This window comes from Antechinus flavipes, chromosome 5 (assembly GCF_016432865.1).
Source record: "Antechinus flavipes isolate AdamAnt ecotype Samford, QLD, Australia chromosome 5, AdamAnt_v2, whole genome shotgun sequence".
NCBI lineage: Eukaryota > Metazoa > Chordata > Mammalia > Dasyuromorphia > Dasyuridae > Antechinus > Antechinus flavipes.
In genome coordinates, this window is record NC_067402.1 from 210,474,943 (window position 1) to 210,502,657 (window position 27,715).

General features: G+C 35.6%; 1 protein-coding gene across 2 annotated transcripts in view; it reads left to right on the forward strand.

Annotated features, from left to right (window-relative positions):
• C5H12orf56 (chromosome 5 C12orf56 homolog) overlaps positions 1-27,715 on the forward strand; it is a 131,538-nt gene that overhangs the window by 73,641 nt on the left and 30,182 nt on the right. For both annotated transcript variants that reach the window (XR_007954309.1, XM_052001219.1), the window contains exons 5-8: positions 1,940-2,013; positions 6,464-6,608; positions 20,496-20,602; positions 20,925-21,014. Coding sequence is in view for 1 of the 2 variants with exons in the window: in XM_052001219.1 (XP_051857179.1) it covers positions 1,940-2,013; positions 6,464-6,608; positions 20,496-20,602; positions 20,925-21,014 (416 nt within the window). In the remaining variant the exon portion in view is untranslated. The remainder of the gene's footprint in view (positions 1-1,939; positions 2,014-6,463; positions 6,609-20,495; positions 20,603-20,924; positions 21,015-27,715) is intronic.

Consider the following 27,715-nt stretch of genomic DNA (forward strand, 5'->3'; position numbering starts at 1 on the left):
TACTGCTCTCTGTTGTATTATTGCATTCATTACAAGTCTGAAGCCAATGACCTTGTGTACATTTTGTATCTCCCTAATATGGATGTGGCACTCCTAGGACATTGGTGCCTTATTATCCATCATACAAAGGACTTCTATGTAGAAGTGTGGCACATGACTTAAAAAATAAGAATATTGAGAACATTTTTCAAGATGCTATCTATTCTTTCAAGAGATATGAAAATGCTTATTGAATTATATAAAGGGAAATATCATACTTTGTTTTCTTTAAATTTTCTAAGGATGTAAATTTTTCTAAAATTCTTGGTAAGATAAGAATTTCACAAAGCACTTAAACTGATTCAAGCATCTCACAGAAGATAAAAGAGTTAAAACTCTATTAGTCATTGAGGACACATCTGGAGACAAATAACCATGACTACCTGGAAGAAAAAGTCCTTTACAAGACTGGGAATAGGTACAGATGTCAGTCACCATAACTTACAATGAATTATACACATACCTTGGAATCATGGGCCTAAGTTAAAACTTTTCTAAAGAGGAGATCCATGATCTTCTAGGGAAAAATATGAAATGTCTGGGTGAGAAATATGACCAAAACATTACATCACTGACATATATTTTCCATGGCATCCCACTTCCACAAAATTCCCATTCTAGGAGAGGTGTGGCAGTGAAGAATTGAATCCTAATCCTAGAGGCAGATCCTGTCACAGATTCTTAGCCTTGTAATCTTGAGCAAATTACTTAATCTTTGACTCCCTCGGTTTCTTCATCTTTAAAATAGGGATGATAATAATAGTACCTACTTCCTAGAATTGTTGGGATTATAAAATATTTGTCAAGTACTTTTAAAACATTAAAGCACTATATAGCTACAATTATCATGATTTTATTACTTATGGCATTCTTGCCATAAGACTTCAGGTGTCAATCTTCAGATGCTATAAAATTCCAAAAGGAAATAGAACTATTCACTAGAAGAAGCCTAGGAGTCAAAGAATGACTGAAAAAATTTATTACAGATAGCTTACATTCTTATGAGGGAGAATGAAAGTATATCTGTCTGTCCATCTATCTATTCTTCATCATCATCATTTACCAACCAATCATCATCTTTCTATGTTTATATGAATATATTTATAATTTGTCTATTACTTATTTAGCTATCATCTATCTACCTACCTATCAGTAGATAGGTATACACCTACCTATATATGTATAGAGAATAAATATAAAGAGAATAGATGCCAGTAAATCCACAGGAGTTAAATATAAGGTAGATTGTACTAAAAGTCAAAAAAATGCCGAAAGATTTCATATAAAAGATGCATCTTGAAGGAAGAGATTCTGTGAGGTAGAAGTGAAAAGGGAGGGTATTAAAGGCACAAGTGAGAGAGAAGGCACCTTTGTAGCTTTTTAACTACAAAGGTAAGGGTGGAGACATATGGTTGACAATGCTGTGCCAAGGGGTATATATTTTCTTTGGCAGGTGGTAAAGAGCCTCTGAAAATTTTTGAGCAAGGGAATGATGGGATCACACTTGTTTTACATGGAGATTATTTGAATTGGAATGGACTGGAAAAGGGAGAGGAATTGGGGCCAAAGAGACTTAAACTCTGGAATAATTTGGAAATCTTTTGAAGTTGGATAGATTTTCATCTATTAGGGATAGGAAATTAGTTCTGAAAATTATAAATTCATAAGAAGTTTATTATTAAATAATATAATAATACAATTATATAAAATACTATTATGATAAATAATGACTTGTTATTGAAATATTGATAATAAAACTATTATCTCATAATATATGACAATAAATGGATAGTGATCCACAATAGTTTATTATTAAATAATTTGTAATGATAACAAAATAGCATAATAAGAAGTTATTGTTCAATATGTCCTAACTCTACTTTTTTCCCTCCTGTTCTAGAAAGCTACCCTCTTGCAAGATCCACTGTATGCTAGCAAGTTCAAATCTACAACTGGATGTCAGAAGCCATATAGGTATGGCTATAATACCTTCAGTATTAGATTAAAATTTTTTCTTAAGTGGAAGAAGTCTATGTGTATAATAGCTATGATCCCTCTCCCTCCCTCTCTTTCTCTCTCTTCTCTCCTGTCCTTCCTCCTTCCCTCCCTCCCTCCTTCTCTTCTTCTCTCCCTCCCTTTTTCCCTCTCTTGAATTCTCTTCTCTTCTCCCTCTCTCTCTCTCTCTCGCTCTTGCTCTCTCTCACTCTCTCCCTCTCTCCTTCCTTCCTTCTCTCGCTCTCTTCTTTCCTCCTTCCCTCTCTCTCTCCCTCTCTCTTTCCCCCTCTCTCACTCCTCTCTCCCTCTTTTCCTCTCTCTCCTTCTCCCTTTCTCCCTCTTTCTCCTTTCTTTCTCCTGTTCTACCCTATCAGCATGTACTGAACTAAGGATTCTTTACTATCAATGAACTTAGCAGCACTGATAGAATGGAATCACTTGAAGACTGTACCTCCATTCTGGATCTTTTCAGAAGTGACTTCATCTTCATGGCAATACTCTGTGGTTTCTGCCTTAAATAGGGAAAGTACTTGTTTAAAACTATTACCTTTGGAAGGAGGCTTGCTCATGTTTTATGTGAGATTCCTAAATTCCAAATTTCAATAAATTCAGAGTTAAATGGCCTTCAGAAGTTATCTGGTCACTTTATAGATGAGGAAACTGAGTCCCAGAGAAGTTGTCATAAGGTCAATTGGTTGATTGGTTATTGTCTTTCATTCTCAAAGAGGACTGAAATGACTATTATGTTAGAGGTGAGTTACAGTGTATCTGACTGTCACAGTCACAGTCAGATCAGACTAACACAAGCTTGGTTGGAATATTCTGCCATACATTGGATACAGATAGTCCATATGAACATTTTGGGTCCCTTTTCTAATTTTGTGTATCTCATATTTCCTTTGGGCTAATTCAATTCTGCTTTGCTCAGAGACCACAGCATCTTCTCTGATGAGGGCACACCATGCTGGGTGGTCCTGTGCCAGTGTCTTCCATGTCATACAATCAATTCTGAATTTCTTAAGTAAGAGACCTTGAGAGTGTCTTTGTATCCCTTTTTCTGACCACCTTGTGAACACTTGCCCTGTGTGAGTTCTCCCTAAAAAAATTTTTATGGCAAGTATACATTTGGCATTTGAACAATGTAGCCAGCCCAACAGAGTTGTGTTCTATGAAGTAGAGTTGGAATGCAGTTTAGCTGAGAAAGGACTTCAGTGTCTGATATCTTCAGATATCTTCAGGTGATCTTCAGAATCTTCCTAAGACAATTCAAATGGAAGCGATTTCAGTTTCTAGATAGGGTGCTGGTATAATATCTAGGTTTCACAGACATGCAACAATGAGGTCAGCTGTAGACCTTTAGTTTGGTAGTCTAATATTTCTCTCCCACACTTTCCTTGGTCATAAAGATAGTAAATGGAAGAGTTGAGATCTGGAACTAATCCCCAAGGTAGCATACTGTTATACAACAATTCTTAAACTTTTAGAATCCCTTTATGTTTTTAAAAATGACTTGAGGAACCCAAGGAGCTTTTGTTTATGTGGCCTACATTTAGTACCATGTTAAAAGTGAAAAAAAGTCACTTTGATGTTATTATGAAAATAGATTTGACTTTGTGGATTCCTTGAAAGAGTCTTAAGGGTACTTCTGAGAGTCCCCAAATCAGACCTGGATAATCATCACTATATAGTACCTTGAGATTTGATTCAAATCTTGGTTTAGTCTTTACTGGCCAATTATTTCACATCTATAAATTTCAATTTTTTCATTTATAAAATGGATATCATTAGGCTTATAATAACTTTTTCAGGGAGTCATTGTGAGACTTTTCCCATATACTTTAAAATGTCTTGAATTATTATTGTTATTAATAAAATTATAGGGCAGTGGAAAGATGCATAGTATTTGTATGAGGTGCTTTGAACTTAAATAGATACACTTTGGTAGCATAAAGAATAAAATACTTGATCTGGGAGTCAAGAAGACCTGAGTTCAAATCCAATCTCACCTGCTTACTAACTATATAACCCTATATAACTAACTATATAACTGACAACTCAGTGCCTCAGTTTTCTCCTCTGTAAAATAAAAATAATATTTGTACCTACTTCCCAGGGTTGTTGTGAGGATGAAATGAGCTATTCATAAAGCACTTTGCAAATCTTTTTTTTAAGTTTTGAAAATAAAAAACTTTAAAAAAAGAAACAGAGTTTCTGGGTAATCAATAACCAATTGATTAATTAAGCTAGTCAGCAATCAATAAATTGATGGGTAGTGGTTTCTCTCAATAATCAAAGAAAACCAATGGAGATCCTGAAAGTTTTAAATAACTCTTCTGATAGGGAATTGCTTGACAAATGAACATCAACCCTGATTGGTGAGCATTTACTGAGGAGGTACGCTAGAAGTCTTCAGGGTCTCTCTAAATGTGATTTGATCATGAAACTCTGTCATCTCCAGCAATCTGAAACCAGGAATTCTATCTCCATCCAGATAGTATATCTCCATCTGGTTGTTTTTTTTTTCCTTTGTGAACTGGGTCACTCTAAACTCTAAAGTAGGGGTACAAGGATAAAACTTTTTCCCCCCAGAGTAGATTTTGTTTATACTCTAAATAGTAATTAGGTTTTCTAGTTAGGTAGTTAGCTGTACAAAGAATGAAGAGCATGTTCCTTGAGGGCAGGGAGCAATCTTATCAATCAGTCTTGTCCTTCAAAAGCTGACTTTAACATGACCTGGACTTTAATGAGGAAATTAAGGAGAAAAGTCTAGATCCCATTTTAATAATCGGTTATTAGTATATTAGTATAATAATAATTTCTCTCATAGTGAAAATAACTTCCCAGTATTAACATACATTAATCTTATTTTTCAATGACCTCTGTTTTATTTAACAGTACCCATGTGGATCCAGATCTTTATATTGTGGTTATTTCACTCTTACCTCCAGGTTTAGACGAAAGTCAGAAAAAATTCCTGTTAAGGGGATTCTGGATACGAAGAGCTAGATATTATTTCTAGTGGGTTAGAAAGATAGCTGCTAGAAGAACCTGAGAGCTTTCCCATCACTGGTTCTGAACTGAGAGCAACTTCTTTTTGGTGATAATAATACATAGTATTTATATAACATTCTAAGGTTTGCTAAGCACTATACAATATCATTTGAGTTTATTCTCACAAGAACCGTGAAAAGGAGTTGTTATTGTTATCCCCATTTTACAGATGAAGAAATTGAGGCACAAAGTCATTTAAAATATCTCAGCCAGACTTCAAGTTGAACACTCTGATCCAGGAGTAATCCATGCAATCCGAAGCCTGGGGAGAGCCTTACAAGGAAAGGAATGGGGTCTCTACCATATTTAAAGATAGTTCTGTCATATAAAGCAATGAGGATAATTTGCTACTCTGGAATTATGCAGGCTTCTAAAATCTGAAAGGTGGTGGAGGGCTCTACCATTATGGCACTTCTTTCTAGTAGCCTGTGAGAGTGAAAGGCAGACTATCCTCTCTTCCCCCATCTAAGTGGGACTGTCTTCTGTTTCTACTCATTTCTGTTTACTTAATTTATAGTTGATAATAAACTAAAATACTTGTTTAAATTGTTTTTGGGCAACTAGTTGGGCCAGTACTGGACCTAGAGTTAGGAAAACCCAAGTCTTTCTAGCTATGTCTAGACAAGTCACTTAATTCTGTTTCCATATCTGCAAAATGGGAATAATAATAGCACTACTTTTCAGGATTGTTTTGAGGATCAAATGAGATAAGTGCTTAGCATAATGCCTGGCATATAGTAAGCACTTTATAAATATTTGCTGTTATTATTAAATTTTTAAATATTATTATATGTAACATTGTTATAAATCCATCTTATTTGTTTTGTTCCTAGTGAAAACTTTTCTGGGTGTGACTCTTACAATTTAAAACATAACAATTAAGTAAATAAATATGAATTAATGCCAAATAGTGGATAGTCATGGGATAAAGGGGGAATTAAAGAAAATCTTTCTGGAGCATCTTTTGGTCTTAAAGGGACCCAATATTCTCAGTCTGAATTCTTTGTCCATACAAAGAGGCTTTCTATGAAACTAGCCAGCCACACTAAGTCCAAGGTCTCGGGACCACCACAAAGTTTCTGCTGGAACCCAATGGTCATCTCTTCCTCTCTTGCCTTTCTTCCAGCTTTGTTTCATCTCTTCGAATCTTTCCCCACAGCTCAGTTCAAAGGCTTCCTTTGGGCCAGTATAATCCTTCCTAGTCCAAAAATTGCATGAGGCTTAAACTGAGAAAACTCCTTTTTGAAGATATTGGACTGTAAATTAAAAGATCTCTATCTCCTTTGCCTACATTAGAGTTGACTCCTTTGGAACTGGGATTTATGTCAGGAGTGTCCCTATGACATTCTGAACTTTCTCGAATTTGTTTTCCCTATAGGTCTGAAGAGATGATTAAACTATTCAGCCAACTGAAATCTGAACTTTTTCTTAAAGATAATACATTAAAACGGATAGCCTGTTTAACTGCCAAACTTAAAGTAGCAGCTCAGAAAAACTTCATTTTCAGAAAGCTTTTCTGGAAAGTAAGTGATTTTTAAAAGTCTTTTAAAAATATTCATAAAATGTAGAACTTGGGGAAACTTTCATAAAGGTGTTATGATAATCTGAAATTATATGAATAAATATTTGGGTCTTTTTAGTACTACTTTTTATTTATTTTTATTTACTGGTATTTTTCCCCCCAATTACATGTAAATATAGGTTTCAGCATTTATCTTTGTAAGATTTTGAGCTCCAAATTTTTCTTCCTTACTCCTTTCATTCTCCATTCTTTAAGACAACAAGCAGTCTGATATAGGTTATACATATATAATCATGTTAAATATATTTTCACATTAGTCATGTTGTGAGAGAAGACTCAGAATAAAAGGGAAAACTATGAGAAAGAAAAAAAAAACAGAAAAAATGAAAATAGTGTGCTTTGATCTGCATTTAGACTTCATAGTTCTTTCTCTGGAGGTGGTTAACATTTCCTGTCATAAATCCCTTGGAATTATCTTGGATCATTGCATTGCTGAGAAGAGCTAAGTCTGTCATTAGTTGATCATCAGACAGTGTTACTGATCTCTTTGGATGCAGACCCAGCAGTGGTATTGCTGGATCAAAAGGTATGCACAGTTTTATAACCATTGTAGGTTAGCTCTAAATTTTAAAAAATACATCTTACTGAATCTTCTTTTACACTGTCTAAATCTCCTCTTATAATTTCTTTTTCCTCCTCCCATATAACCACTCCTTAAAAAAAAAAAAAAAGTGGAGGGGGAATTATTTAAAAAGAAAAGAAGAAGAGGGGGAAACATCAGTAAAGCAGATCAATACATAGAAGAAACATTTGTTCCACACTATTGGATGCTAACTTCTGCAAAGATGTGAGGGAGGTGCATTCTCACATTTCTTCTTTAAGAATTTCCTTTTTCTTTGTAATTTTGCTACATTCATATTTATTATCTTGTAGTTTTTGTTCTTTTCATTCACATTGTTATAGTCATTAAGTGTATTGTTTTCTTGGCTCTGCTTGCTTTATTCTGCATTAGATCATGTAAAATTTTTCCATGCTTCTCTGTATTCATAACATTCATCATTTCTTCCTGTACAGTGCTATTTCATTATATCCATGCACCACAATTTTTTTAGCCCTTCCTCAATCGATGAGTGTCTGTTTTACTTTCAATTTTTTTGCTACCACAAAAACTGTTGCTATAAATATTTTGTTGTAATATATGTGGAATCTTTCTTTTTATCAATTCATACTATCATAAATGTTTAAATATAAGTAAATTACTAACTGAAATGTATGTGGTGGTTTAAAACATTAAACACAATTAACTTGTGTAATGGTAGCTTTTGTCTCAATTTTAGACCAATTTAGGAAGGATATTGATGTTGCTGAAATCAAGGCACTGGATTTGATCTCTATATCAGTCAGTTAATTTCATTTTTGGATCTATATTTTCTCCCTCCCTGCACTTCATCTTTTTTTTTTTCTTATGGAGAAAGCAAGAAAAACAAAATCCCTTACAAATATTTATAGTTAAGCAAAATAAATTCCCACACATCAGTTAATTTCCCTTACGAAGGGAATCCCTCACTGATCACTCATTGAATAACCACTTGTTTGTTCCTGGTCACAAAGCAATGATAGCTGGTTTTTCTTTAGCGTTGACCTCTGCCTAGTCTTTCACACTCCTGGTTTGGCATCCTTTAGTAGAAACTGTGGTCTCTTGGGATTTTAAAATTTTCTTTCAGTAAGGTATTAAAGTGCTTCTGGGCTCAGCTGTGTGGTACTGGAGCTGCTGAATACCCAGAGGCTCAACTGGGGACAAAGGGAGATTTCCCGAATGGATTGGGTGGATTAGACCTCCACCAGAGTGGGAAAAGACCTTAAAGAGGGGCAGCTATTCATTTATCCATTAATTTGTAACCATAAACTTGAAGAGACAGTATATTTACGCATTTAATAAGTTTTAAAGCTTTCCATTGTCTACTTGCCTAGCATAAAACTGAACACTACTACTTTGATCAGTAGTAGACTAATAGATAAACTAAACGATTTGCTTCTATCTTTCAGGATTCTCATTGCTTAGGGCACTTGATACTTAATGAGAATTTGCTGAACTAGCACAGCTAATGCTGAAGTTGATCAAATGAGTTAAAGGGATTTCTCATCGCTGATTTCATGTAAAATCTGAATCTTGATAGGTCAGAGAGATATTTGATAAATCCCAGACTGAGAGAATTGCCTTCTTGATATAGCTATATATGTTAAATTGAAATATAAAACCAGGGTCTAGTATTATTTTTCCTTAGTAGTATTTTATTTTTTTCAAATACATGTAAAGATAATTTTCAATATGCATTTTTGTAAGATTTTGTGTTCCAAAATTTTTTCTCCATCCCTCCCTTACCTCCCCCATTCTCTAGACAATAAGCAATCTGATGCAGGTTATACATGTACAATTCTTTTAACTATATTTCCATATTTGTCATGTTGTACAAGAATAATCAGACCAAACCAAAAAAAAACAAAAAAAAAAAAAAAAAAACCCAAAAAATGAGAAAAAAAGCAAGCAAGCAAGCAAACAAACAACAAAAAAGGTGAGAATACTATGCTTTGATCCACATTTAGTTTCCATAGTTATCTCTTTGGATGCGGATGGTATTTTCCATCCCATGTTTATTGGAATTGTCTTGGATCACTGTATTGCTGGTAAGAATCAAATCTATTACAGTTGGATCATCAGATGATCTTGCTGTTACTAGGTATAATGTTCTTCTAGTTCTGCTCACTTCACTCAGCATCAGGTCATGTAAGTCTTTCCAAGCTTATCTAAAATCAGCATGTTCATTATTTCTTATAAAACAATAGTATTCTATTACATTCATATTGATATAATAGGACTCTGTGGTCCGCTGATCTTGAGGGGGGGCTGGGTCAGAAAATCTTGAATCTCCAGACAACCCCTTCCCATACCCTTTCAACCTGGCCTCGGGAAACTCCTAAAATAATTCCCATTTTCAATTTGTTTGGAGATCCTGCCTCAGGAATAATCACCACCCATTATTGACCTGGAGATTATTCCCTCAATTCTTCTGGAAAATTGGTACAGAAGAACTAGTAGGGGGAACCTTATTGTCATCAGGAATGGGTTAAAGATAGAACAACATATATATTTAGAAGTGTAGTATAGTCTTACATATATGTGTATGACTGCGTATGTATATGTTATATATTTCTATGTATATGTATACATGTGTTTATATGTGCATACACATATATTAATATATCTACATTTAATTATAATCTATAGGGTAGGGAAGGGGAGAGGGAGGGAAAAAACAAAGTAAAAGAGTGCGCAATAAGAACAAAAGAAACCTATAAGAAAGCAAAAAAAAATAAAAAACTGGACAGTTTTATAAATAATATATAGGATTTATTTTATATATATATATATATGTATATATATATATATATATATATATATATATATATATATATATATAGAGAGAGAGAGAGAGAGAGAGAGAGAGAGAGAGAGGTAAATGAACAGCACTGCAAATCAATATTCTTAAGAATCTACACATCCTGACTGCCTTCCTGTACTCTGTGAGTTCATATTAAAAGGAAAATAAAACGGGAACATCCTTGTGTTACCTATTTGGTCTTTTCTTCAAGTATATAAAACTTATTGTTTTATGTTGAATCCCTTCATGTTTGTTGCATACATGACAATATTTACCTTTTTTTTTTTCCATTTTAAATTTGTTTAAAGTAAATAAACAAATTAACCAAAAAAAAAAAAAAAAGTCAAGGATAGCTGGATTTTCATCTTTGGTGACTTGGGAGGATAGTGGTATTCTCAATAATATTAGGAATGTTAGAAAAAGGAGACTTTGGGAGTCTTTTGGGAAAAAAAATTATGAGTTCAATTTTAGACATGTTGAGTTTAAGATGTCTAGAGCATATTCACTTTGAGATGTTTAGTAGCAATTTGGAATGTGAGACTAGAAGTTGGGGTAGATACATAAATGTGAGATTATGATAATTGAGTTAAATGAAATTGAGATAAATGAAATATTTTCATTTAACTATAGAATTTAAGATAAATGGGCTCTAATCAGTCAATAAAAACTAAGCAGCTCTTGCCCTCAGGGAGATAATAATTAGATAGTTTTCACTTTGAAGCCAGCCTTTCATCCACTTTGAAATACTGCCCCTGTGAACCTTAAAGCTCTATATAAATGTTAGATAGTATTTGTCTAACTAAATTGTAAGCTGCTTAAAAGCAAGGATTGTGCTTCATACTTATTTTTGTGTTCCCAACAATACTCCTTGCACATACATAGCACATTTGTTGTTCAGTCATTTTCAGCCAACTCTTTGTGACTCCATGTTAGATTTTCTTGGCAAAGATACTGAAGTGGTTTGCCATTTCCTTCTCTAGATCATTTCACACTTGAGGAAAATGAGGCAGAGTTAAGTTCAGGGTCACATAACTAGGGGCTGAATTCACATTTGATTAGTCTTCCTGATAACACACCCAGAACCCTATCTAATTTATCACTTAGCTGCCCTTTTACATATAGCAGATAAGCAATAATTATTGAATCAATGAAAATAACAACTAGGCCTTTCTTGGCCATATATAATTTTCTCATTTATATTTTATCTATAAAAGCTGTAACTAAAATAGGGCTATAAGGGGCCTGCCCTAGGACATCAAATTTGGAGAACCCAGTACTACTAGTAAACTTTTAGCACTGGAAACATTGGAACTCAGCATTTACTTACCAAGGATAATTAATATAGGAAGCTTCAAAATGGCAAGGTGAGTTTCGCTCTTCCCCTTGCCCTATCAGGTTATTTCTTCTTCTCAAGCTCTAGCCCCCATCCCAGCCACAACTCCTTTCTGATTCTTCTGCTCCTAATTAACTGAGGATAGACTTCAAGCCACTTCACCTGACACAGAAATTAATCATTCTATATGCATATTTCAGTAGCTTAGAGATTCATATCCAAAGACTTGGTGTTGTGCTATAAAATAGACTTTCTCACAGTTGCCAGGGTTAAAATACAACATATCCAATACTCTATAAAATTGAGAGACAGGGAAGAAAGATGATAATATATATAAAGGGCTTTATAATTATAAAATACAATTTGAATAAGTTATTATTTTTATTGTTCTTGTTGAGTAGAAACTCTTTTAAGAAATATTTTCATTTAACTATAGAATTTAAGAGAACTATAGAGACAGTTTAGTTACAGTAGATAGAAAACTGACCTTAAAGGCAGAAAAGCCCTCCTCTGAAATATATTGAATCTATGGTCCTGTGCTTAACCTCTCAGGGCTGTATGCCAGTAATATCATACTCAAAATAGAAATACTAAACCTTATGAAGAACAGCTAAAGGACACAATGAATAGAGCAGTGGGCTTGGAATCAGGAAGAATCATGTTCTTGAATTCAAATCTAGCCTCAGACACTTACTAGCTGTATGATCTTGGACAAATCACTTAACCCTATTTGCCTCAGTTTCCTTATCTGTAAAAATGAGTTGGAGAAGGAAATGGCAAAACACTCCAGTATCATGAATGGGACTACCTGCCAGGGGGGAGGGGAAAAGTTGAAACAGAAGTTTTTGCAAGGGTCAATATTGAAAAATTACCCAGGCATATGTTTTGTATATAAAAAGCTATAATAATTAAAAAAAAAACAACACTCCAGTATCATTTGAGTCCCACAAGACTGAACAACAAATCTTACGTAAGTCCTTATGTAAGTACTTTAAGTAACTGATGCTTTGTTGACCTTGTTTTGAGATGTAATACTATGTTTTATTGATTTTTTTCTTTTATTTTGTCAATTATATTCCAATTACATTTTAAGCTCTTTGGGCCACACACTCAGGAGTTTGACAGGTCTTAAAGAGGGCCCATGAACTGGGTGTTTGACATCGGTGTTTTAGGGAACTCTCTTAAATTCAAAGTTTCAGAGAAGGGACTGACTTTTAATGGTAAAAGGAGTTAGTAGGAAAAGTAGGAAAGCAACCTAATTAAGTTTCATCAATTTATTAAAACAGTTATTTATGCTCTTAGAATTCATGGTGTTAAGAGCTGGGGAAGATAAAAAAATAAGACAAATCTCTTTCCTCCAGGAACTTATCATCTAATTGTTGCTCAAATGTGTCTCACCCTGTGGACCTTCGTGTGCCAACATTGTCCATGGGGTTTCCTAAGCAAAATTATTGGAGTAGATTGCCATTTCCTTCTGCAGTGGATTTGCCAGAGCTCAACAGCTGCTAAGTCTCACATGCAGCTCCAGGAAGCTGTCGCATGGTAAAATGTCCCAGGACAAGGGAGCGTCCCAGACAGGTCTCAAATCCACCATGAGATAGGGGGAAGTCTACTCTAATGATGGCAAGGCTTCCCTCATTGGAATAAAGGTGGCTTAAACAGGTACTGTGAAGCACTTAGAGATGGGTCAGATAGTCCAGACTCTAGACCCACACCAGCCACTTAGCTGGACTCCTAGGCAAATGTAGGTTAAATGGCTTACCCAAGGTCACTTAGTGAGTGTCTGGAGCCAGGATGATGCAATGGAGCAGGTTCCAATGTAGCCTCAGACACTTAGGGCAATGTCCGGACTAGCTCTCTGGAGGATCTCGGGACAGCCTTGATCTTAGTGGAGGAGTGCAGGAGGCAGGAGAGCCACCAGGAGGATGACCAAAGATGGAATGTCTCATTCCCAGTCCCCTTCTATACATCACTACAGCACACTGAGCATGTGTCAGCTGTAGAACTATTACATCACCGTACTAAGTACATATAAACTAGAAAACCATTATCCCATCACTGAGTTAACACCCTGCTCTGAGTATCTTTGTTTCAAGTGCACTTCTCCCGAGTTCTGGCCCTCAGACACCTACTAGCTATGTGACTCTAGGCAAGTCACTTCCCCCTATTTGCCTCAGTTTCTCATCTGTAAAATGAGATGGAGAAGGAAATGGTCAACCATTCCAGCAATTCTGCCAAGAAACCCCGCAATGGGATCACAAAGAGCCAGGCCCAACTATACAACTTGTTAGTAGAGGTATTTATTATGGGAACATAGATTTAGAATGAGAATAAAACTTAGCAGTTACTATTCCAATTCTCTGGTAGTCCAGGAAAACAGTTTCCAGAAAGGTCAAGGTCATACAGAGCAAATGGCAGAACTGGATAGTAAACTAAGGTCCTCTGACAGGGACAAATTAAGAGACTTAAGATTATAACCGCATGGTAGCACTGGTGTGAAAAAATAGCCTGGGAGTCTGACTGCAAATCTCTGGGGCACTCCTTTCCTTCCTCTGCAAGAGCAGATGGGCCCTAGCATCTTACTCTTATTCTGGATCCAGGCTTCCTTTTCATACCAGCCCAGATCTCCAGGAAGACAGAGGCCTGCCAATTTTGCTTGCTTTTTCTTTCCTTTTCTTTTCTTTGGGTCTGTTTTGGCATGGATTTACCTGGAATATCTTCCCCGTGACACATTGTTTTATGAATTATGTTGGGAGAGAAAAATGAGAGCAAAGGGGAAAAACCATGAAAGAGATTTAAAAAAAAAAAAAGCAAAAAAGAATTGAACATCGTATGTGTTGATTTACATTCAGTCTCCTTAGTTCTTTTTATGGATACAGATGGCATTTTGTATCCAAAGTCTATTGGGATTGCTTTAGATCACTGAACTGCTGAGAAGAACCAAGTGTTTCATGATTGATCATTGCACATTCTTGCTATTATTGTGTACAATGTATTCCTGGTTCTGCTTGTTTTGCTCTGCATCAATCCATGTTAATTTTTTCTGGCCTTAAAAGATGGATCAAGAACCTCATTGAGATCAATGAGCCCTTAGTCTAAAGAGGAAGAATGAGAAATTGAAGATGACACCTTCATTATATATGTGGGTGACTAGGAGAATGGCAGTACCCTCAACAGTAAGGTTTAGAGATAAAGATAATGAGTTCATTTTGGGATGAGAGAAATTATTTCTCCCTTGTACTAGTAATCAATCATTGGATTAGCAGCAGGACTTTTTCAAAAGCATAGTTTAGTCTCTGAAGGACTGATAATAAGATTGAGCTGACTTTCTCCTTAGTCTTGTTCAGCTCCCCCTCACCCTAACAGAAAATTTAATCTAAGGTGGGGGGAATTCCATTGTGTTCTACTAAGATATGGATGAAGATACATTATTTGATTAAATTGTCCAAGGCAGGGCAATTTAGAAGTAAATGACATGATCAAAGTTGTGAACGAGATGAGATGAGATCTTTCAAGACAGTTGTGAAAATCAAGTAAGAATTCCATCTACTTCAGAGTTGGAGTAGGCCTGAAGGACTTTGAGCTTTGATCCAAGGGCATACTTAAGTCCCCTTCCTGCTATCCTCCCACGACATTATTTTCTCCCTGTTTCAATTAAATATGGGCAACTCTGTACTTATTGGTCAAGTTCAATTTCTTGGGTAGTTCCCATGCTTAGAATGTGAGATCCTTGGCCAATGAAGATGAGGGTCATTGGTGGGAGGGGGTATTTGCCTTAGGGATTAAAAGTGTTAACCCTGCCCCAGAAGGTGCTTTCCTCCCTTCCATCTCTGCTCCAAGGGTGGGACACCATTGTTAAGAGAATGTATAATAAACTTTGCTTTGCTTTTAGAGATCTCTCCAGCTTTTTTTATTAAGTGGTGACCCCTCACCATTTTTGAACCACACAATTTTATCCCCTAGCTCTTCAGTAGAATAAGACCACCTCTCATAGTAATATTCATTTTCACATATTAGTTGTTGAGCAATCAGAGTTGTTTACCATTCTCATTAACACCCATTCTTCCAAGGGCCATGCCATGATTCATTTTTGGCATTCAAGAGTATCACTGACCCTTTTATTAATAAAATGCTAACAATATAATTTCTTTAATTAAAATTTTTTTTAATTTAAGTTTTTTATTTTTAAAACACATGCATAGATAATTTTCAACATTCACACTTTTAAAACCCTGTGTTCCAAATTTTTTCCTCTCTCCCCCCCATCTCCTTCCCCGGGTGGTAAGCAATCCAATATATGTTAAACATTTGCAATTTTTCTATATCTATCTCCACAATCATCATAGCATTATAAATAAATTATGATTAAATGATTAATTAGCCAGAAATGATGTGTCTCAAACTTTTTAAATGTCACAGGTAGTGTTGAGTTTAAGATGTCTCCTGGAAATCCAGTTTGAGATGTCTAGTAGACAGTTGGAGATGTGAGACTAGAGGTCAGTAGAGGATTAGGTCTGAATAGATGTATTTGAGAATAATTAGCATAGAGAGGATCATTGAATTCAAGGAAACTGATGAGATCACCAAATGAAATAGTATATAGAGAGAAGGGCAAGGGATAGAGTCCAGTAAAACACCCATGTGACTTGTATGAAGATCCAGCAAAGGAGATGGAATGGTCATAACCAGGAAGAGAGTGATATCACAGAAACCTCAATTGAAGAGGGCATTGAGGAGAAAAGAGTCATTAATAGTGTAAGAGCCTGCAGAGTAGTCAAGTATCAGGATTGAAAAAAGGTCCTCATATTCCAAATTAAGAGATCATTAGGTATTTTGGAAGGATTAGTTTCAGTTAAATGATATATCTTCCTAGATTTCTCTAAAATACAGCTTCTTAAATTATGGGTTTTGACCCAAAATGGGGTCTTATAACTGAATATTTGGGTTATAAAATTATGATTTATTTTCAGTAAATGTTTGATTTATATACCTATTTTATATACTTATATACTTGGGGTTACATAACAATTTCTTGGGTGAAAAAGGATCATGAGTGGAAAAAGTTTAAGAAGTCCTGTTCTAAACATTTCTTATAGCACAATTGAATTGCATTCATATAACTTTTTCAGCCATTTTCCAAGTGATGAGTTCTACCCCGTATTACCCCAATACTTTCCACTTCTTTGTCACTACAAAAAGAGTTGTAATAAGTATTTTTATACCTAAGGATTTTTCCCCTCTTTCTTTGATTTCTTTGGTTTGCCCAAGATACCACTAGTTCACTTTGGTAACTGTATGATTATAGTTCCAAACTGGGAAAAAGCAAGGAGTTTAGAGTGAGTAGATAACCTATGATATATTTGGCATTTTTCTTAGGGTGAGAGGAAGGAAGGGGAGGAAGAATTGTTATCAGCTCTCTTCCTGGCCCATGTTCCATCAGAGGTACTGATTTTCCCCAGGCCCATAGTTTGCATTTAAATCATTTTCATTGCTTGGATCAGGACGCATCACAGCTATTTACTGGTGCAATCTTTGCCAACTACTCTTCTTGGCACTTCCTTTGCATCTGCTTGCTTGTGGGGACTCCTCTCCCTCTCTCAATTTCCTGGTTTCCAACTCTTGACACACAGCAAGGGGAAACAGTGGCTCAGGTAACATTTGGCCCAAAGCCAACTTCTTTCTTATTTTGGTGTTTTTTACCAGGTAACCTAAACTAAATTCTGAATCCAATTTTTTCAAGTTCTTTGCTTAGATTTCTATTTTACCACTCCTCCCCAGTTTTGTCTGATCTTTCATGTCTCTACTTGACTTAAATAATTAGACATACAATAATTAGAATAATTATTAATTAATTTAATATTATCAGTTATACTATCAACAATTATATGCAATAATTTCTTAATAATTATAATAAAATGATAGTACTTATATAGCTCTTTAGTTTGCAAACTACTTTTCAGATATTTCAATTGATCATCACAACAATTGCGAGAAGTAGGTTCTGTTATTACCCTCATTTTACAGATGAGGGCAGTGAGGAAGACAATATTAAGTGATTTGCCCAGGATCACACAATTAATATGTATCAGAGGCTAGGTTTGATTTTAGGTCTTCCTGGTTTCAGGTCCAGATCTCTATCCATTAGGAAACCTTGCTATCCCTAGTTATATTTTATGTTGTATCTATTTGTTAAGTCATCTTTTAGTCCCTTTCAACTCTCTGTGACCCTATTTGGGATTTTTTTTTTTTTTTTTTGCAGAGATACTGAAATGTTTCCTTCTCTAGCTCATTTTACAGATGAGAAAACTGAGATAAATAAAATTAAGATGGATTTGCCCAGGGTCCCATAGCTAAAATGACTGAGATTTGAATTTGGGAAATCTTCCTAAATCCATTACCAACTTCCCTGTTCTGTGCCTTCTTCACCTTTAAAATGGCAATTGCAGTAGCATTTATCTGGCAGGGTGGTTGTGAGGATCAAATGAGATAATATTTGTAAAAAGTGCCCCACACTGTATATTAAGTACTACATAACTTCTTATTCCCTTTCCTTTTCCTCCTCTGCTCCCCAAATTGATACTACTTTTTTCCCCATCCTTACTATTCATAGTATCCCTTACTTATCTTCTCTTACTGCTCATTCTCTCTCCTTCTCATAATCAAAGTCTGCTCTCAAATTCTTCATTCACAAATATAGTATCTGACTAGTAAGAGTTCCCAGATGTTAAAGCCTCGGACTGAAGGAATGAAATTCTAAAGGCAGAATTCCAGGCACCTAGGACTATAATAATAATAATAATAATAACAATAACAACAATAAAAACCACACACATTCATAGAGTGCTTAAAAAGAAGAGAGAAAACTTGGTGAGGGAGAAGTATGTCTCAGCACCTCAAAAATTACTTCTCTTCTTCCTCTTTTGCGCCACCCCCCCCAATTATACCTAACTTAGTCTAGTATCTTTCTAATGCTTCACCATTTCCCTGGGCTAATATAATCTCTAAGCAAGTCACTTCATCTTTGTGAAGGGGATGACTCAAGCCTGACATATTTAGGATTCTAATCTGTACAAGGAGTCCCTAAGGTCCTCCCTGCCAATTCATTGCACTAGTGTAGAATTCTGTGACCTGTCTGCAGCAAATACATTTTATTTTCTAGTTCTAATAAAATCAAGCAAAAAGGGAAATAGGGAAAAACAGAGTTTGCATTTGTTCCAATTGACCTTATTTTAGAGACTAGAATTTATCTTAATGCTGGGTTGATCTATGATACAAACTTTATTATCTATTAATTTGTATTGTCATACTAACTTGACCCACCCATCATCCATCCCTCCATCTACCTATCTATCTGTCTGTCTATCTATCTATGTATCTATCATCTCATAGACCATATATTCCATTCTTTAATGGAAGTTTTGAGATTGTTTTCAGTTCAATATTCTTTTTTTAGAATATACCAATACCTCACATTTCCTGACAATAGCATTTTCCCCATCTATTATTCTGTTTTGTCTCACCAATAGCTCTATGACATTGCTAGTTTAGGTATCCCTGTATAGTCAGAGGCAGACCCTCAGTAGGGAAGACCTAGATTTACTTCTTGTCTTTGATATATGCTATGTGTTTAACCACTGAAAAATCACTCAAGCTGTTAGGACTGTGACTAGAAATTGGAGAATAATTGTTAACCTGCGTTGGGAGAGTAAGTTTTCTTCCTGGAAATTCCCTGTAGTCTATGAAATCACAGATTCACAAGGAAAAAAGAATCGACCAGAAAAGACAAAGAGATTGTGGGATTAGCCTAAAGTTGGTTTCTGGATACAAACCTATGATTGCATCAGAGTAGTGAACACTTGGGTGTGTCATTTCTGGTTACCTTTGATGCAGAATGGCAAATTTGCCATCCCAATCAGTAACCGGTCCTCTTCAGTTCTTATGGAACAGTTCATTTATTTGTTTTATTACTCTTCTTCCCCCCTCTCTCCCTGCTTTCAAGCTCCCTCATATTTGTGATCTTCACCCATGAGAATGTAAACTCCTTGAGCATTAAGATGTTTTTCTGATTTGTATTTCTTTCCCCAGAATTTGGTATAATAACCAGCACAGGATACACACTTAATGAACCTTTCATTTACCTATCTACCTACCATCATCTGCCTATCATCTATATATCATCTGTCTGCCTGTCATCTCTATCACCTATGTATCATTTCTCTCTATCTTTTTATTATCTGATTGTATCTATCATGTATCTGTATGCTTATCTCTTTCTCATCTATTTATCCAAATCTATCATCAATTTTTATCTCTTACTATTCAGTATATTTATATATTTATCTATGTCATCTATATATCTTTTTATTACCTATGTCTACCAACCATTGCTTTATGTCTCCTTTATCTGTTTATGTCTATCTTATCTATCATCTATTTATAGCTATTCTATTCAATATATATGTTATATAATTATGTTATAGAATAATAATTACATTATATAATATATATTTTAATATACATTTATATCTAATCTATTCAATATATATATTTATCTACATCTATTACCTATTTATCTTTTATTATCTGCCTATTCTCTCTGTCTACTAGATATATTTAACTTGTCTATCATACATTTATCTATATGTCTATCATCTTTCTATCATTTCCCTGTCTGCTTGCTCATCTTTGGTCTGTTTAGGGTCTGAGAAATAAAATGTCTCTCAGACCTTACTGTGTCAGATGCATCAGAAGCAAGTCTTCCTGCCTACAAGACTAGCCACTGTCTCTATCAGGACACCCTGCCTGCTGATAATACATTAGGTTTTAAAGTTGTCAATGAGATACATTATCTCATTGGCCAGATCTCCCCTTCCAGACCTTCATTTTTTTCCACTAAGACAGACTATCTCTGTTTTAAAAATACTAAATTTATTTCTGGGAAAGGATGGCCTCAAGTTTGATTGTGCTGATGTTTCATGGGAAATACTGTAGCTTATTGTCTGTTAATCAAAGCACAAATCATTTCTCGGTCTTTGGTTATGTAAGATCTCATCTCTAGAGAACTAGGAACATTTTTTCCTTGAATGACTGTTTTCTTTCTCTTTTCCTTTCACAGACCAGTGACCTGTACTATTTCTTAGTGAGCAAGCTTCATGAGTACTTGCCCAAACCTCAGGATCTTAATGCACTTCAAAATAAAAGCCAAAGGGCTAGTCAACTGGAGTAAGTTATCTGTTGGTAGAATTAGAGATTTAAATTTTTTTTTTTTAAATTTAAATTCTTTTAATTTTAAAATATTCCATTTTAATTTTTAATCCATATCAAAAGGAAAGCAAAGGAACTTGGTAGTGGACAAAACATGATATTGGCAATGTATTATTTAATTAGCATAGCAAGCTTTGTTTTAGTGGATATTTTAATTATTCTATTTGGATTTTTTTTTTTTTTGGATTGTTAAGTAGTAGATTGCTAATGAGCTCATAGTTGAGGGAGGAGGAAAGAAAGCCATCTCTTGGCTGTTTTCATGGTTTCCTTTATTTTCTAGGGCTTGCATTCAGATTATCCAGGCTCTGGGACTGATGTTCAGAGAAACAGAGACAGAGTTTTCCCGTCTGAACACTTTAGTTGCTAAACGGTGAGAATTTGGTGAATCTATCTAGAGACAGTGGTGCAGGGCCTTTCAATAGTCTTTTCAAAGCCTTCTACAACTCATTACCCAATTTGTGTTTTGCAAGCATGCCTGTGATCATTACACATTTATCTCCTCTCCCCATTTAAAAAAATCTGCCTTTTGTCTTTAAACTGGGAGTTCTTAATTGGAGAGCTATGAACTTTAAAATATGTATATATGTACATACATATATATTTATATTTCTGTATTTCAATAGCAATTCTATGTATTTTATTTTATATATTTCAAAACATTAATCTGAGAAGACAGATTTCATACCCTTCTGTAATGTTTTATAAAAAGTTCAAGACATATAATATCTGTCTCACTAATCATTTTTGTAATCAAGCTATGGATAATTAATATTATATTACTATATATTGTATATATTATGTTTTGATTATATATGATATCAAATTATTATTAATAAAATTAATTAATAAAAGGAGTCAGTGGCTGGTCTTGGATGCCAAAGACTACTTATGGAACCCACTCAATGATTATATGCCCTTGGAAGAGGGACTGTTCCTGAGAGTGTCAGTCAACTCTGATTGGTTAACAAGTAATGAGAGAATGAATATTATAATGAGAGGTGGACCCACTTTTTTTTCTTTTTTATTATAGCTTTTTATTTACAAGATATATGCATGGGTAATTTTTCAGCATTAATAATTACAAAACCTTTTGTTCCAATTTTTCCCTTCCTTCCCCCCATCCCCTCCCCCAGATGGCAGGTTGACCAATACATGTTAAATATGTCAAAGTATAAGTTAAATACAATATGTGTATATATGTCCATATAGTTATTTTACTGTACAAAAAGAATCAGACTTTGAAATAGTGTACAATTAACCTGTGAAGGAAATCAAAAATGCAGGCGGACAAAAATAGAGGGATTGGGAATTCTATGCTGTGATCCACACTCATCTCCCAGAGTTCTTTTGCTGGGTGTAGCTGGTTCTATTCATTACTACACTATTAGAACTGATTTGGTTCATCTCATTGTTGGAGAGAGCCACATCCATCAGAATTGATCATCATATAGTATTGTTGTTGAAGTATATAATGATCTCCTGGCCCTGCTCATTTCGCTCAGCATCAGTCCATGTAAGTCTCTCCAGATCTCTCTGTATTTATCCTGCTGGTCATTTCTTACAGAACAATAATATTCCATAGCATTCATATACCACAATTTATTCAGCCATTCTCCAACTGATGGGCATCCACTCAGTTTCCAGTTTCTGCCTACTACAAAGAAGGCTGCCACAAACATTCTTGCACATACAGGATGAACCCACTTTAATGAGGTGCTGGGAATCATGACTTTGATCACTCTTCCTCAGAGGCCATCTCCAGCCTGGGGCAATCTAGAGTAAGAATTTTACCTTCCCTTTTTCCTCCAAACTGGAATAGAGAACAATGGACTTCCTCACTTGGGTGGGATCTGAACAAGATTGAAGAGAAAATTAAATCAGTCTCATTATCAATAATTTCCTTTATATGCTGATTTGACCCAGTAGAGAATGAGGAAATTAGGAAGGGAAAAAACTTCATTTCCCCAATAACTGGTTGTTCAATAATCATTTCTCTCACTTGAACAGGCTTCATTAAAAAGTTGATAAACCAACCATCCTTTCCCCACATTTGAGCCCTTCCTCTAACAAGGAAAAACAGTTAATACCATATTCCACATTCCTAGTATATCCACATCTCTAGTAAGATGGTTTTCTAGTGAGATCAGTCCTCTAGAAAGAGATTAATTATTACAATTAATTTTGTTATTTATGTAATGTTCTATTTTATTAAACTCTCAAGTCTTCCATGTTCTTGAATTCTTCATATTTATTGTTTCTTATAAGTGATAAAATATTACATTCTATTTGTATGTACCACAATTTAGTCAGCCATTTCACTTGGTCAAAATGTTATGTCACAGTTCTCTTTTGTTGTCCTGACTCAGTTTCCCTAATTATCCTGACTCAGTCCTGCCTTGCTTTCCCTGCTTCTCAGTTCTGCAAAACCTCCTCTCCTTCTTTATCAGAATACTTGATAAGGATAAAATATCTTATGTTTTAGAATATCAGAATGCTTCTCCCCATCCCAAGCTACAGGAATATCAGATACTATCTTATCAAGATGCCTCTCCCCATGTCCGGGGAGCCTCCCTCTGATTATGTCATCCCATCTCTGGAGGCTCACCCCACCCTGTCAGAGTCCTGTTCCGACTCTCAGCACCCTGCCTCCTCCCCTGCCTCTATCTGCACGTCTGAACCACGTATATATATATATATATATATGTCATTGAGAACTCTAATTGTTGGCTGGATTCTTGGAGACAATAGTCTCAGCCCTGGGACCAAACCCTGGATCTTTTTGGTTCCAGCATATCATTCCATTTAATAAACTATTAAATACTCTCTAATCTCTATCTTGCTCAGTTTCTCTGGCCTTACAAAAAGCTTTTGCACTTCCCTCAAAAATGCTGTGTTTTATATGTGTGTGTGTTTAAAATTGCATCAAGACTTTTGACACATCCTATATAGATGGATGTGTTTGCTGTAGATAATCTTTCTTTCTCTCTAGTCACATAGAGTCCATCTTTCCTGTTCTGTTCACATATTCTCTGCTGGATCCTAAGATTATGCTTCTGGGCTAACAGTATCACTTAATCAATCTGTCACTATTACCTTCAAAGTACTAATGAAAACCCAGCTTTCATTCTGGATATCTTTTGTGACTGAATACAAGAAAGGGGTTTGAGATAGGTCTTTTTCATCAGTCACATTCCAGCAGCTAACTGATGCATCCTGTGTGCCTTTGAATTATTGAAAGGAAAAAATATTTTCTCAAGTCAGTTTCATTTTTTAGTACTTTAAAAAAGAGTAGGAGCACTAATCTGGTTAATATGATGGAGATGGAGTGAGTCATGTTACACTCAAAGCCAGGGGTCTCCATGAGAATTTTCTGATAGGTGCATCTGGGGTGTGAACTGGAAGACAGAAAGTATGTCTGCATGCTTTGAACATTATTTGTTCAGTCACTGTACTGAGCCTTTTATTCTCAGACAGTTTTGAAGTTGGAATGTTGTTATGATTGTCCTAAGGGCAATTTCTCTTTGTTGCTGTTAATTAAATTTTTATTGATGCCTTTTGTTTTCACATCATAGTTATTTCTGGATATACTTTTTCCCCTCACACCTATCTCATCCCCACCCAGAGAGTCTTCCTTTGTAACAAAGGAAAACCATTAAACCAGACCAGCCCACACATTGAGAGAATCTGGCAGACTGACAGAATATACAATCTTTTGCACTAAGTCACTCCTTTACCTCTCCAACAAAAGGAAAAAGGTGTATTTCTCTTTTCTTCTCTGGGATACACCAAATACCCATTCCCTTTCCCTGCCTCTCCAAGAAAGGAAGTGAGATGCATTTTCTTAATTTCACCTCTGGTACCAAGATTATTCATTACTGGATTTCTTTAAGTCCCAACTAAAATCCTTCTTTTATTAGAAGTCTTTCCCAATCCCTTTTTATTCTTTTGTTTTCTTTCTTTCTGTTAATTATTTCCTAATTATCTGGCATATAATTTCCTTTGTATATATTTGTTTGCATGTCATCTCCCTGACTAGATTGTAAGCTCCTTGAGGAGAGGGGATTTTTTTTTTCCATATACCCTATTCTTAATACAGTGCCTGGCCCATAGTGGGTTTTGGCTAATTATGATGGGGATGTGAAACTTTTGATCTGTAAAATTAATACTCTGAAATTCTGTCCCCTTTGATTCCTGGGTTCCCAGGCTCCCTGGAGTCTGTGAGAGAGCTTCTCAGGCTGGGCCATTTCTAAGGCAAATCACCTTCATTGATAGCTGGATCTCCATTCAAATTCAGGCTGAAAAAGTCTTCAAAATAATTTCAATTGGGAGATCCTGGTCTGATCAGCTCAAACTGCAACCCCTTTGCGCTCCTCCCCCGCCCTCCCACCATGGCCAAGATCTGCTCATAAAATAGTTTTCTGCTCTCTCATTTCTTTGCAGAATGTCCAAAGTAGCATGCTTTGCCTCTTTGGCATAGCTGCCAGGATCCTGCCTGCTCAGAAGACATTCTCTTCTCAATGGCAGCCTCCATTTCCCTAACAGGACTTTGCCACTAAGAAGTCAGTCTTTCTAGCAAAGCTGGCTTCTCATATAACAAACTTCCACTTTTGCCACTTAAAACTCTTCAGATTCATGAATTCTTTCACAAAGGACTTGCACCTCTGACCAAAAGGGGATTTCCACAACTCTCTGACTGCCACTAGAACCCCATCAATTACAACCATACAGTTTTAGGCTTAGTTTTCCTGTTCTTTTATTTATAGTACCATAGTTATGTCTATTGCTTTCTGGATTCTGTCTGCTTTCTATCAGTTCACATAAACTTGAAAGATATCATTTGGAGATTTCCCTTTGTTATTCTCTCTTATTCCTCAATTATCATATATTTAGGTGTCTGTAGTAGAAATCGAAGTGAAATCATCAGAAACCTTTTCCAAGACATTCATGATCTTTGAGAGTTTTCATGGGAAAGTGTAATTATCAGATGATCAGAGCTTACAGGAACTATTAGATTCCTGGCACATGAATTAATGGACAATGGAATCCTTTTGGACTGTTTCTAGGACTTATGGACATGTGTAAATTTTTAGGATGATTCATGTTATTTGTTACATTACTACTAGCCTGTGTTATATTGCTATGTGCTTATATATTTTATGTAATTGCAAGAATCATTGGATTTCTTGAGATGAAAAATTGTTGATGAGACTATTGCAGTACTTAAATTTTCATGTTGATTCTTGTTATTTGTTACATTACTACTAGCCTGTGTTATATTGCTATGTGCTTATGTAAATTATGTATAATGCCTCCCATATTGATGGATTTATGTATACCATGTATATCTGTTTCAAAGTTCTGGCCCATATTGATGGATTTATGTGTACCTGTTTCAAGTGAGCCCCTTCAGAAACCCGCTAATCTGATTTGACTTCCTATTTCCTTTGGTGTTTTTATCTCCCTTCCTGAGGTGTCAGGGAAGGCGTGATCATCTTTTTTGGGGGGTTCTCACCTCCTTGAGAAGTCAGGGAAGTCATGACCACCCTATGTTCTAAAACAAAAGAAAGGGGGAGATGTTGGAATCTTTACAAACTGCTAACTCATTAGAGTTGATAGATTGTTGATCTGATCTTACAAGAAGATGTTTTGGGCCAGAACCTGAAACAAGGTACTGAGTAGAACTAATTAGTACAATGCTTGTGTTTACACCTTTACTCATTGGAGTTCACAAGTATGGGAGTTTCACAAAGTAAACTTTGTAACTTTGTGAATTCACACCTCCCTTGAAGCTCTTTGGGCCAGAGAGCACTATGGGAGAAAACCCATAATCCCATTCTCTCAGAAGAGTCATATATAAGGCCAGTGAAAAGAGATCTATTCCAGAATATTTTCCACTTGGCTGGCTGGTGGCAGAAGAGAGTTCAGCTGGATTGGAGAGGAGCACTCTGGTGCAGACACAGAGCACTTTGGGAGATTGAGAGCCAGAAGCCCTCTCTCGGAGTCAAGGCAGATTCAACTTGGAGCTGGATTGAAGGCTGAAGAAAGCAGAGGCAGAAGCAAAGGACAAAACTTCAAGAGCTCTTGGAACCAAGCAGAGAGATAGCCTCTAGGACTCTAAGCTAACGGGGCTATATTAGAGACAATAAAAGATCCAAACTTTTATCACCTGGCTGTGTTTTGGGTGATTATTACTTTCAACTGCAACTAAGACTGCCTCCAAGAAAACCTCCCCGAGAAACCTGCTCCTCTCACCCAGAGAGAACTATTCTACTTATTTTAAAAGAAGAAAAAGATCACTACAGGAAAGCCTGCTCTAAGTAATTTTCTATCCCACTTTCTTATTAATCTTGGAATCCCCCTATTTCTTTTACCTCCAAAGTAGGAACTTTCCTCATCATGTCTGACTTCCATTTCTTCATCCATATTGTCAATTGCAGCCAAAGCTTACCACTTAATACCCAGTCGCACCTTTAAATGTTCCTTTTGTTCTTCTATTTAATCTTGGGGAAAAAGTCCTCTCAAAACAAATCCATATCTTTAAATCTTCCTTACTGACTTCTTTATCATCAATTGTTTGAAGACTTATATAGAGAAGAATTTCTCCTACCAGTTGGTGGACACTCTACTAATTCCATTATTTTAAGTCATTTTCTCTGATCTGTGGAATTCTTTCTATATCCTTACTTGTAATTAAAAATCTGAATGTACGGAGGGTTGAATACATATCACCATAACATCAACTTTTTGTGGGCGAGAAACAGCATTGCAACAATGCAAGAAACTTGTGGGTAAAGAAACTCCCCCCAGAGATGAGATATGGCAAAGTGTATACTGCCAACTCCTCTGCAATTTATGGTTGTGACACTTGAGAGCTTTAATGATTTGCCCAAATCTGCACAAGGAGTATGTATAAAAAAACAGCATTCAAACCCAAATCTTTCTGATTTTAAGATCTAAATCTATAAGCACATAGCAATATAACACAGGCTAGTAGTAATGTAACAAATAACATGAATCATCCTAAAAATTTACACATGTCCATAAGTCCTAGAAACAGTCCAAAAGGATTCC